The 12,500-nt window shown below is 44.2% G+C and overlaps 1 protein-coding gene across 2 annotated transcripts in view; it reads left to right on the top strand.

The window, feature by feature from the left end:
• LOC110500908 (neuronal acetylcholine receptor subunit non-alpha-3) overlaps positions 1–11,631 on the top strand; it is a 22,483-nt gene extending 10,852 nt beyond the window's left edge. The window contains exons 3-10 of one of the 2 annotated variants that reach the window (XM_036954109.1): positions 1,996–2,040; positions 4,686–4,795; positions 6,127–6,258; positions 8,526–8,629; positions 9,223–9,500; positions 9,839–10,029; positions 10,348–10,564; positions 10,848–11,631. In XM_036954109.1, coding sequence (XP_036810004.1) covers positions 1,996–2,040; positions 4,686–4,795; positions 6,127–6,258; positions 8,526–8,629; positions 9,223–9,500; positions 9,839–10,029; positions 10,348–10,564; positions 10,848–10,991 — 1,221 coding nt within the window. In that variant the 3' untranslated portion in view covers positions 10,992–11,631. Of the gene's footprint in view, positions 1–1,995; positions 2,041–2,079; positions 2,671–4,685; positions 4,796–6,126; positions 6,259–8,525; positions 8,630–9,222; positions 9,501–9,838; positions 10,030–10,347; positions 10,565–10,847 lie in introns of those variants that run through there. The other variant, XM_036954110.1, reaches the window with a different exon arrangement.
• Positions 11,632–12,500: the final 869 nt, after the last annotated feature.

Genomic DNA, 12,500 nt, shown 5'->3' with positions numbered 1-12,500 from the left:
TTGGTTACTGAAGGTTTTTTTGAGAAGAGAGGATGACAGGAGGAGGACAGGAAGAGAGGTAAAGGGAAGGAGGAGGACAGGAAGAGAGGTAAAGGGAAGGAGGAGGACAGGAAGATAGGTAAAGGGAAGGAGGAGGACAGGAAGAGAGGTAAAGGGAAGGAGGAGGACAGGAAGAGAGGTAAAGGGAAGGAGGAGGACAGGAAGAGAGGTAAAGGGAAGGAGGAGGACAGGAAGAGAGGTAAAGGGAAGGAGGAGGACAGGAAGAGAGGTAAAGGGAAGGAGGAGGACAGGAAGAGAGGTAAAGGGAAGGAGGAGGACAGGGAGAGAGGTACAGGGAAGGAGGAGGACAGGAAGAGAGGTAAAGGGAAGGAGGAGGACAGGAAGAGAGGTAAATGGAAGGAGGAGGACAGGAAGAGAGGTAAAGGGAAGGAGGAGGGGAAATGAGAGAAAGGTGGTTCATTTGACGGCAAGGGAAGATACAGGGAGGAGAGGAGTGGAGCGAGGGTCATCCTAAAATGAGGGAGGAGTGAGGAAAGGGGGGAGAGAAGAAGAGAGAGGAGAAGAGTGGAGCAAGGGTCATCCTAAAAGGAGGGAGGAGTGAGGAAAGGGGGGAGAGAAGAAGAGAGAGGAGAAGAGTAGAGCGAGGGTCATCCTAAAAGGAGAGAGATGATGATAGCCAGGGCAGAAGACGTTGGAAGAAGACGTTGGAGTGAGGAAAGGGGGGAGAGGAGGAGAGAGAGGAGAGGAGAGTGGAGCGGGGGTTATCCTAAAAGGAGGGATGAGTGAGGAAAGGGGGGAGAGAAGAAGAGAGAGGAGAAGAGTAGAGGGAGGGTCATCCTAAAAGGAGGGAGGAGTGAGGAAAGGGGGAAGAGGAGGAGAGAGAGGAGAGGAGAGTGGAGCGAGGGTTATCCTAAAAGGAGGGAGGAGTGAGGAAAGGGGGGAGAGAAGAAGAGAGAGGAGAAGAGTGGAGCGAGGGTCATCCTAAAATGAGGGAGGAGTAAAGGACAGGAGAAAATATGGTTACTCTGAGAGGAAGGAGTGAGGAAAGGGAGGAGAGGAGGAGAGAGAGGAGGTAGAGTGGAGCGAGGGTCATCCTAAAAGGAGGGAGGAGTAAAGGATAGGAGAAAATATGGTTACTCTGAGAGGGAGGAGTGAGGAAAGGGGGGAGAGAAGAAGAGAGAGGAGAAGAGTGGAGCGAGGGTTATCCTAAAAGGAGGGAGGAGTAAAGGACAGGAGAAAATAGGAGTGAGGAAAGGGTGGAGAGAAGAAGAGAGAGGAGGTAGAGGAGGTTTTAAAGTGTCCTCTCTCACCCTCTTGCTCTCTTCTCTCTCCCTCTTTCCTCTCTCTCTTTCTCTCTCTCTCTGTCTCTAATGGGACCATTGGGCCGAGAGGAGCTAGATAGCATTGATTATTTACACTGACCTCCACAGACACACACACGCACACACAGACACAAACACACACACACACACACACACACACACACACACACACACACATGCACACACGCGCACACACACACACACACACACACACAAGCACACACAAGCACGCGTGACCACTCTCTCTCTCTAAATTGTTCTCTGTCCCTCTCTCTAACTCTAACATCACAAACACACAACTGTGTGAACCACATTTGTTCCTATTCCTTGTGAGGCAGTCACACACTCCTCTCTCACATTCCTGTAATGACTACATACTGCCACCTTGTGGTCATTTAACCAAAATAAACCAATCTGCCTAAAACCCACCTTTGACCATTGATTCAGTCAGGTAGACAGACATTCATTCATTCTGCCCCACTGCCTTTCTGGGACACAGAGAGACCATGACATGTGTTCCATGGATTTTCACTCCAGTCTAATTTGACTGACATCCTTCCAAACTTCTTCAACTTCTAATCATGCATTCTGTCTTTCATCAAAAACTTTGCTTTTAGTCATGCAGACATTGTTCATAATGCACATTCCTTCTCTTCTCTTCTTGTTCTGACAGGATGAGAAGAATCAGCTGATGACTACTAATGTCTGGCTATGGCAGGTAAGGACCAATCAGCTGATGACTACTAATGTTTGGCTATGACAGGTAAGGACCAATCAGCTGATGACTACTAATGTCTGGCTTTGACAGGTAAGGACCAATCAGCTGATGACTACTAATGTCTGGCTTTGACAGGTAAGGACCAATCAGCTGATGACTACTAATGTCTGGCTATGACAGGTAAGGACCAATCAGCTGATGACTACTAATGTCTGGCTATGCCAGGTAAGGACCAATCAGCTGATGACTACTAATGTCTGGCTATGCCAGGTAAGGACCAATCAGCTGATGACTACTAATGGCTGGCTTTGACAGGTAAGGACCAATCAGCTGATGACTACTAATGTCTGGCTATGCCAGGTAAGGACCAATCAGCTGATGACTACTAATGTCTGGCTATGCCAGGTAAGGACCAATCAGCTGATGACTACTAATGTCTGGCTATGACAGGTAAGGACCAATCAGCTGATGACTACTAATGTCTGGCTATGACAGGTAAGGACCAATCAGCTGATGACTACTAATGTCTGGCTATGGCAGGTAAGGACCAATCAGCTGATGACTACTAATGTCTGGCTTTGACAGGTAAGGACCAATCAGCTGATGACTACTAATGTCTGGCTATGGCAGGTAAGGACCAATCAGCTGATGACTACTAATGTCTGGCTATGACAGGTAAGGACCAATCAGCTTCACTTGTTTCTAGAAGACTTCAAAATGGTGTTGTATTTATGTAGCCGTGTTATACCTCAGCAGTTCATGCCTGTATTGGTATTATTGTAATGGTGTGTTATAATGTCATGTCATATTGTCATGTTATAATGTTATATTGTAAAAGTATGTTATATTGTCATGTTATATTGTTATGTTATAAACATATGCTATATTGTTACGTTATTTTGTCATGTTATAAAAGTATGTTATAATGTTATGTTATATTGTCATGTTATAATGTTATGTTGTAAAAGTATGTTATATTGTCATGTTATATTGTTATGTTATAAACATATGCTATATTGTTACGTTATTTTGTCATGTTATAAAAGTATGTTATAATGTTATGTTATATTGTCATGTTATAATGTTATGTTGTAAAAGTATGTTATATTGTCATGTTATATTGTTATGTTATAAACATATGCTATATTGTTACGTTATTTTGTCATGTTATAAAAGTATGTTATAATGTTATGTTATATTGTCATGTTATAATGTTATGTTGTAAAAGTATGTTATATTGTCATGTTATATTGTTATGTTATAAACATATGCTATATTGTTACGTTATTTTGTCATGTTATAAAAGTATGTTATAATGTTATGTTATATTGTCATGTTATAATGTTATGTTATAATGTCATGTTATAATGTTATGTTATATTGTCATGTTATAATGTTGTAAAAGTATGTTTTAATGTTATATAAGGCCGTCATTGTAAATAAGAATGTGTTCTTAACTGACTTGCCGAGGTTAAATAATGTTATGTTATATTGTTATGTTATAATGTAATGGTATAATGTTATGTTATTATGTAATGGTATAATGTTATGTTATTATGTAATTGTATATTGTTATGTTATAATGTAATGGTATAATGTTATGTTATTATGTAATTGTATATTGTTATGTTATAATGTAATGGTATAATGTTATGTTATTATGTAATTGTATATTGTTATGTTATAATGTAATGGTATATTGTTATGTTATTATGTAATGGTATATTGTTATGTTATTATGTAATGGTATAATGTTATGTTATTATGTAATTGTATATTGTTATGTTATAATGTAATGGTATAATGTTATGTTATTATGTAATTGTATATTGTTATGTTATAATGTAATGGTATAATGTTATGTTATTATGTAATTGTATATTGTTATGTTATAATGTAATGGTATATTGTTATGTTATTATGTAATTGTATATTGTTATGTTATAATGTTATTTTATATTTTTAGAATGTAATTGTATATTGTTATGTTATAATGTAATGGTATAATGTTATGTTATTATGTAATTGTATATTGTTATGTTATAATGTTATTTTATATTTTTAGAATGTAATTGTATATTGTTATGTTATAATGTAATGGTATAATGTTATGTTATTATGTAATTGTATATTGTTATGTTATAATGTTATTTTATATTTTTAGAATGTAATGGTATATTGTTATGTTATAATGTAATGGTATATTGTTATGTTATGATGTTATGTTATATTTTTATTATGTACTTTCATAATGGTATACGGCAGGGTAGCCTAGTGGTTAGTGCGTTGGACTAGTAACCAAAAAGTTCAAATCCCCGAGCTGACAAGGTACAACAACTCTGTCGTTCTGTCCCTGAACAGGCAGTTAACCCACTGTTCCTAGGCCCTCATTGAAAATATGAATTTGTTCTTAACTGACTTGCCTAGTTAAATAAAGGTTAAAAAAAAATGTTATTTAGTTATGTTATAATGTAATTTTATAATGTTATGTTATATTATGTTATAATGTAATGTTATTTTATAATGTTACGTTGTAATGTAATGGTATATTGTTCTGTTATAATGTTATTTTATAATGTTATTTTATAATGTTATGTTGTAATGTAATGGTATATTGTTCTGTTATAATGTTCTATGTTCTGTAGGAGTGGGTAGATGTGAAGCTCCAGTGGAACCCTGATGAGTATGGAGGAATCACCTCTATCAGAGTTCCCTCTGAAACAATATGGCTGCCAGACATCGTCCTCTATGAGAAGTGAGTCCGCACTACTTCCTGCTTCCTATGGGCTCAGCTCTGTGTTTTCAGACTTTCTTTGATACTTTATTGTCCCTGAAAAATCAATGAATGCTTTCTTAGAACCTGCTTTACAGTTTAGATACTTGCAAGACAACTCTTCACTCTAATTGATAACATAGTGTATAACATAGTACTTATGATGACTTTTCTCCCTCTTCACTTCATTAATCTTAGCAGGATTAGCATGGAGGTCTATTATAATCATTCATGTTAGCAGGGTTAGCATGGAGGTGTATTATAATAATTTATGTTAGCAGGGTTATTATAATCATTAATGTTAGCAGGGTTAGCATGGAGGTCTATTATAATCATTCATGTTAGCAGGGTTAGCATGGAGGTCTATTATAATAATTTATGTTAGCAGGATTAGCATGGAGGTCTATTATAATCATTCATGTTAGCAGGGTTAGCATGGAGGTCTATTATAATCATTTATGTTAGCAGGGTTAGCATGGAGGTCTATTATAATCATTCATGTTAGCAGGGTTAGCATGGAGGTCTATTATAATCATTCATGTTAGCAGGATTAGCATGGAGGTCTATTATAATCATTCATGTTAGCAGGGTTAGCATGGAGGTCTATTATAATCATTCATGTTAGCAGGGTTAGCATGGAGTTCTATTATAATCTAGTATCGTTTTAGGAAAACCAGCGCTACCACGCAGCATCCTGAAAAGCCTCATCGTCTTTTGTTGTGTGCTTTAAAATGTGTCTAATGAACACAACTCACCAACTAACTTCCCCTCCTTCCCTCCCTTCCTTCCTCCCTCCCTCCCATCCCTATCCTCACCCCTCTCTCCCTATCCCCCTTCCTCCCTCCCTCCCTCCCATCCCTATCCTCACCCCTCTCTCCCATCCCTATCCTCACCCCTCTCTTCCTATCCCCCTTCCTCCCTCCCTCCCTCCCATCCCTATCCTCACCCCTCTCTCCCTATCCCCCTTCCTCCCTCCCTCCCTCCCTCCCATCCCTATCCTCACCCCTCTCTCCCATCCCTATCATCACCCCTCTCTCCCTATCCCTCTTCCTCCCTCCCTCCCTCCCATCCCTATCCTCACCCCTCTCTCCCATCCCTATCCTCACCCCTCTCTCCCTATCCCCCTTCCTTCCTCCCTCCCTCCCATCCCTATCCTCACCCCTCTCTCCCTATCCCCCTTCCTCCCTCCCTCCCTCCCTCCCTCCCTCCCATCCCTATCCTCACCCCTCTCTCCCATCCCTATCCTCACCCCTCTCTTCCTATCCCCCTTCCTCACTCACTCACTCCCCCCCCCCCCCCGCCCCCGCCCCCAGTGCTGACGGGCGTTTCGAGGGCTCCCTGATGACCAAAGCCATCGTGAGGTCAGACGGGACAATCAGGTGGACCCCTCCGGCCAGCTACAAGTCTTCATGCACCATGGACGTCACCTTCTTTCCCTTCGACAGGTGGGACTGACCGCTGGACTCACACACACACACGAACGCTCACACGCACACAACATACACACATGAACACACACAAGCTCACACACACATAAACACTAACATGGAAGCACATACACACAGACACACACACACACACTAATCAACCAAACAATCCATCAGTCCTACCTGTCGGACGGGAAGAAGGTGACATCCATGATTATCTCTGTTTTACCATATCACTTTATCACTATCATTTATAAGATTTGTTGTGTCACTTCTTCTCCTTTATCACTCACTCTCTCCTTCCTTTTGGTTGGCTGGTTGATTGGTTGATTGATTGGTTGATTGGTTTATTGGTTGGTTGATTGGTTGATTGGTTTATTGGTTGGTTGATTGGTTGATTGGTTGGTTGATTGGTTGATTGAGATGTGACTGGTGTATATTTTTTTGTTAAAAAAAACAACATTTTAAAAAGATATATAACTTCTTTGTTACTTTACAATATAAATACTTTAATATAAAGTCAATTTAACAACACAGACAGAACTTCAGTCACCACAGACAATGTTTCCCCCTCCCCAACACAGACAGAACTGCAGTCACCACAGACAGAATGTTTTCCCCTCCCCAATACAGACAGAATGGTTTCCCCTCCCCAATACAAACAGAATGTTTTCCCCTCCCCAACACAGACAGAATGTTTTCCCCTCCCCACCACAGACAGAATGTTTTCCCTTCCCCAACACAGACAGAACTGCAGTCACCACAGACAGAATGTTTTCCCCTCCCCACCACAGACAGAATGTTTTCCCTTCCCCAACACAGACAGAACTGCAGTCACCACAGACAGAATGTTTTCCCCTCCACAATACAGACAGAATGTTTTCCCTTCCCCAACACAGACAGAACTGCAGTCACCACAGACAGAATGTTTTCCCCTCCCCAATACAGACAGAATGTTTTCCCTTCCCCAACACAGACAGAACTGCAGTCACCACAGACAGAATGTTTTCCCCTCCCCACCACAGAAAGAATGTTTTCCCTTCCCCAACACAGACAGAACTGCAGTCACCACAGACAGAATGTTTTCCCCTCCCCAATACAGACAGAATGTTTTCCCCTCCCCAATACAGACAGAATGTTTTCCCTTCCCCAACACAGACAGAACTGCAGTCACCACAGACAGAATGTTTTCCCCTCCCCACCACAGAAAGAATGTTTTCCCTTCCCCAACACAGACAGAACTGCAGTCACCACAGACAGAATGTTTTCCCCTCCCCAATACAGACATAATGTTTTCCCCTCCCCAATACAGACAGAACTGCAGTCACCACAGACAGAATGTTTTCCCCTCCCCAACACAGACAGAATGTTTTCCCCTCCCCAACACAGACATAATGTTTTCCCCTCCCCAACACAGACAGAACTGCAGTCACCACAGACAGAACTGCAGTCACCACAGACAGAATGTTTTCCCCTCCCCAATACAGACAGAATGTTTTCCCCTCCCCAACACAGACATAATGTTTTCCCCTCCCCAACACAGACAGAACTGCAGTCACCACAGACAGAATGTTTTCCCCTCCCCAATACAGACAGAACTGCAGTCACCACAGACAGAATGTTTTCCCCTCCCCACCACAGACAGAACTGCAGTCACCACAGACAGAATGTTTTCCCCTCCCCAATACAGACAGAATGTTTTCCCCTCCCCACCACAGACAGAACTGCAGTCACCACAGACATAATGTTTTCCCCTCCCCAATACAGACAGAACTGCAGTCACCACAGACAGAATGTTTTCCCCTCCCCACCACAGACAGAATGTTTTCCCCTCCCCAATACAGACAGAACTGCAGTCACCACAGACAGAATGTTTTCCCCTCCCCAACACAGACAGAACTGCAGTCACCACAGACAGAATGTTTTCCCCTCCTCAACACAGGCAGAACTGCAGTCACCACAGACAGAATGTTTTCCCCTCCCCAACACAGACAGAACTGCAGTCACCACAGACAGAATGTTTTCCCCTCCTCAACACAGGCAGAACTGCAGTCACCACAGACAGAATGTTTTCCCCTCCCCAACACAGGCAGAACTGCAGTCACCACAGACAGAATGTTTTCCCCTCCCCAATACAGACAGAACTGCAGTCACCACAGACAGAATGTTTTCCCCTCCCCAATACAGACAGAACTGCAGTCACCACAGACAGAATGTTTTCCCCTCCCCAACACAGACAGAACTGCAGTCACCACAGACAGAATGTTTTCCCCTCCCCACCACAGGCAGAACTGCTCCATGAAGTTTGGCTCGTGGACCTACGACGGCAACATGGTGGACCTGGTCCTTGTGGACCACTACGTTGACCGTAAGGACTTCTTCGACAACGGTGTGTAGGAATAAAACACTCTTGAAGTAAAACGTCTTGCTACTCCAAAAGCTTCAGAAGTCAAGCAGCAAGATACTTGTTCTGACTACAGTAATATCTCACGGGTATACAGTGTATAGAGGGAAACGTAAGGCGGTTTCATTACCAGTTAATACATGTTGGTTAAAGACACCATTTCTACAAGAAACAGCAGGTGACTAACCCGGTTTGTCAGTCTCTTCCCACCACAGTTGATGAAGACGTTAATCAGTATGACAATGTCCTCTCTATTTTTTTACCTTTATTTAACTAGGTAAGTCAGTTAAGAACAAATTCTTATTTTCAATGACGGCCTAGGAACAGTGGGTTAACTGCCTGTTCAGTTACTAGTCCGACGCTCTAACCACTAGGCTACCCTGCCGCAATCATTCAATATGCTGAAGATAGTTTGGGGGAATGTTGTCAGCTGGGGGATTTGAACGTGCAACCTTTCGGTTACTAGTCCAACACTCTAACCACTAGGCTACCCTGCCGTCCCAAATGTCCAATGTGAATGTGGTCCCATTATCCAACATTAAAGATAACATGCGATCACTGATCCAATTCCCTTACAGGTGAATGGGAGATCCTCAACGCCACCGGCGCCAAGGGCAGCCGGAGGGACGGGATCTACTGGTACCCCTTCGTTACCTACTCCTTCATCCTCAAGAGGCTTCCTTTGTTCTACACACTCTTCCTCATCATCCCCTGTCTCGGTCTGTCCTTCCTGACCGTGTTGGTGTTCTACCTCCCGTCTGACGAAGGAGAGAAGCTGTCTCTGTCCACGTCGGTCCTGGTGTCTCTCACCGTGTTCCTCCTCGTCATAGAAGAGATTATACCGTCCTCCTCCAAGGTCAGTGGAGGTCGCTGGGGACTGTCTGTCTGTGGAACGCTCTTGAGCCGTTTTAAACTACTTTGCCAAGCCGAGCTGTACTACAGGGTCGGCCATTGTTGTTGGTACCGTACTGGAAATGACCATGTGCCAAGAGATAGGCAGTCCAGTAGGGTTCAGCTTGGCCCTGTAGTACACCCTGCTGGTTCAGCTTGGCCCTGTAGTACACCCTGCTGGTTCAGCTTGGCCCTGTAGTACACCCTGCTGGTTCAGCTTGGCCCTGTAGTGGGAATCAGGTATTGTTGTACTCTTTAGATATGTGATGTCATGAACATGTTATTTATGTATTCATCACCAAGGTGATCCCTCTGATTGGAGAGTACCTCCTCTTCATCATGATCTTCGTCACCTTCTCCATCATCGTCACGGTGTTTGTCATCAACGTCCACCACCGCTCCTCAGCCACCTACCACCCCATGGCCCCCTGGGTAAAAAACCTCTTCCTCCAGAGGCTACCCAGACTGCTTTGCATGAGGGGACACACTGACAGGTACACACACAAACACACCTTCTCTTTTTTCCAGTTGATTACCAATAATTGATTGGGTTGATCTTTTATGATTCAATTCAATAACAAATGAATACAATCTGATTTTAGAAGATAAGATGGAAATATATTGAGGGAACATAACAACTGTACTTCAACCCTGATGTGAATAAATAAAGAATAATAATTAGATATTGTTGATATATATTTCATGATTTTCTTTCATTTAATGGAAAGTAAGAGAGAAGTGACTACATACTTTATTCCTGAATAATCAACGTTGTGATTGTCGTGATTAGTGGTAACTGGTGTAATTGCTAGGTACCACTACCCAGACATTGAGCTGCGTAGCCCAGAGCTGAAGCCCCGCGGAGGTCCAGGGAGGAGGGGGGCGTCGGGCCAGGGCCAAGCCCAGCAGAGAGGCCCTGTCGGGGGGAAGGAGGATGAGAACCATGCCTGGTTGGCCATGCTGGAGAAAGCCACCAACTCAGTACGGTACATCAGCCGTCACATCAAGAAGGAACACTTTATCAGAGAGGTAGGGGTGTGTCTGTGTAACTGTCTGTCTCTATATCTTTTAGTTTTCAGATGGGGAAAAAATGTCTTATTGTTGAGATCATTCTCTTTCCCTCCCTCCCCTCTCTCTCACGCTTTCTCTCACGCTCTCTCTCACGCTCTCTCTCACACTCTCCCTCTATCTCCCCCCTCTCGCTCTCTCCCCCCCCCCTCTCTCTCTCCCTCTCTCTCCCTCTCTCTCTCTCTCTCTCTCTCTCTCTCTCTCCCTCTATCTCCCCCCCCTCTCTCCCTCTCTCTCCCTCCAGGTGGTGCAGGACTGGAAGTTTGTGGCTCAGGTGTTGGACAGGATCTTATTGTGGGTGTTCCTCACTGTCTCCATACTGGGTACCATCCTCATCTTCACTCCAGCCATCACTTTGTACCTGACCACTCCCCCCTTCAACACATAGACCCTATCAGTAGACCCTAACCCCTATAGACATAATCAGTAGACCCTAACCCCTACACCCTACACCCTACACCCTAACCCCTACACCCTACAACACATAATCAGTAGCCCCTAACCCCTACACCAGGGTTCTTCTATGTTGGTCCTGATGGGCCCAAACACTTCTGGTTTTCATCCTCTCCTTCTAATAAGAGACTAGTCCAGTCCTGGGACACCAGGTGAGTGCAACTGACTAGAATTGAACAGCCCTGCTCTACACCCTAAGCCCTACACCCTAAGCCCTACACCCTGCCTATTTCAGGGGTATTCAAATCTTACCCAACGAGGTCCGGAGTACTGCTTGTTTTCAGATTGTTATTTGAGGGCTCTACTCCCTAACCCAGTGTTTCCCAATCCTGGTCCTATGGACCCAGAAGGGTGCACATTGTGGATTTTCCCCAGAACCAACACACCTGATTCCACTAATCAGGTTTGCAGTGTGTTGGTGCCAGTAGTGTAAAATACTGGTTGGTGCTGGGGCCAGGACCAGGATCAGTAAACACTGCCCTAACCCCTACACCCTACATCCTAACCCCTACATCCTAACCCCTACACTCTACATCCTAACCCCTACCATCCTAACCCCTACACCCTACATCCTAACCCCTACACCCTACATCCTAACCCCTACATCCTAACCCCTACACCCTACATCCTAACCCCTACCATCCTAACCCCTACACCCTACATCCTAACCCCTACATCCTAACCCCTACACCCTACACCCTACATCCTAACCCCTACATCCTAACCCCTACACCCTACACCCTACATCCTAACCCCTACATCCTAACCCCTACACCCTACACCCTACATCCTAACCCCTACATCCTAACCCCTACACCCTACATCCTAACCCCTACATCCTAACCCCTACACCCTACATCCTAACCCCTACATCCTAACCCCTACCATCCAAATCCCTACACCCTACATCCTAACCCCTACATCCTAACCCCTACACCCTACATCCTAACCCCTACATCCTAACCCCTACACCCTACATCCTAACCCCTACCATCCTAACCCCTACACCCTACATCCTAACCCCTACATCCTAACCCCTACACCCTACACCCTACATCCTAACCCCTACATCCTAACCCCTACACCCTACACCCTACATCCTAACCCCTACATCCTAACCCCTACACCCTACACCCTACATCCTAACCCCTACATCCTAACCCCTACACCCTACACCCTACATCCTAACCCCTACATCCTAACCCCTACACCCTACATCCTAACCCCTACATCCTAACCCCTACACCCTACATCCTAACCCCTACATCCTAACCACTGCACCATACATCCTAACCCCTACCATCCTAACCCCTACACGCTACATCCTAACCCCTATATCCTAACCACTACACCCTACATCCTAACCACTGCACCATACATCCTAACCCCTACCATCCTAACCCCTACACCCTACATCCTAACCCCTACATCCTAACCCCTACAC

This window comes from Oncorhynchus mykiss, chromosome 19 (assembly GCF_013265735.2).
Source record: "Oncorhynchus mykiss isolate Arlee chromosome 19, USDA_OmykA_1.1, whole genome shotgun sequence".
NCBI lineage: Eukaryota > Metazoa > Chordata > Actinopteri > Salmoniformes > Salmonidae > Oncorhynchus > Oncorhynchus mykiss.
This window is presented reverse-complemented; position numbering and strand designations above follow the sequence as displayed.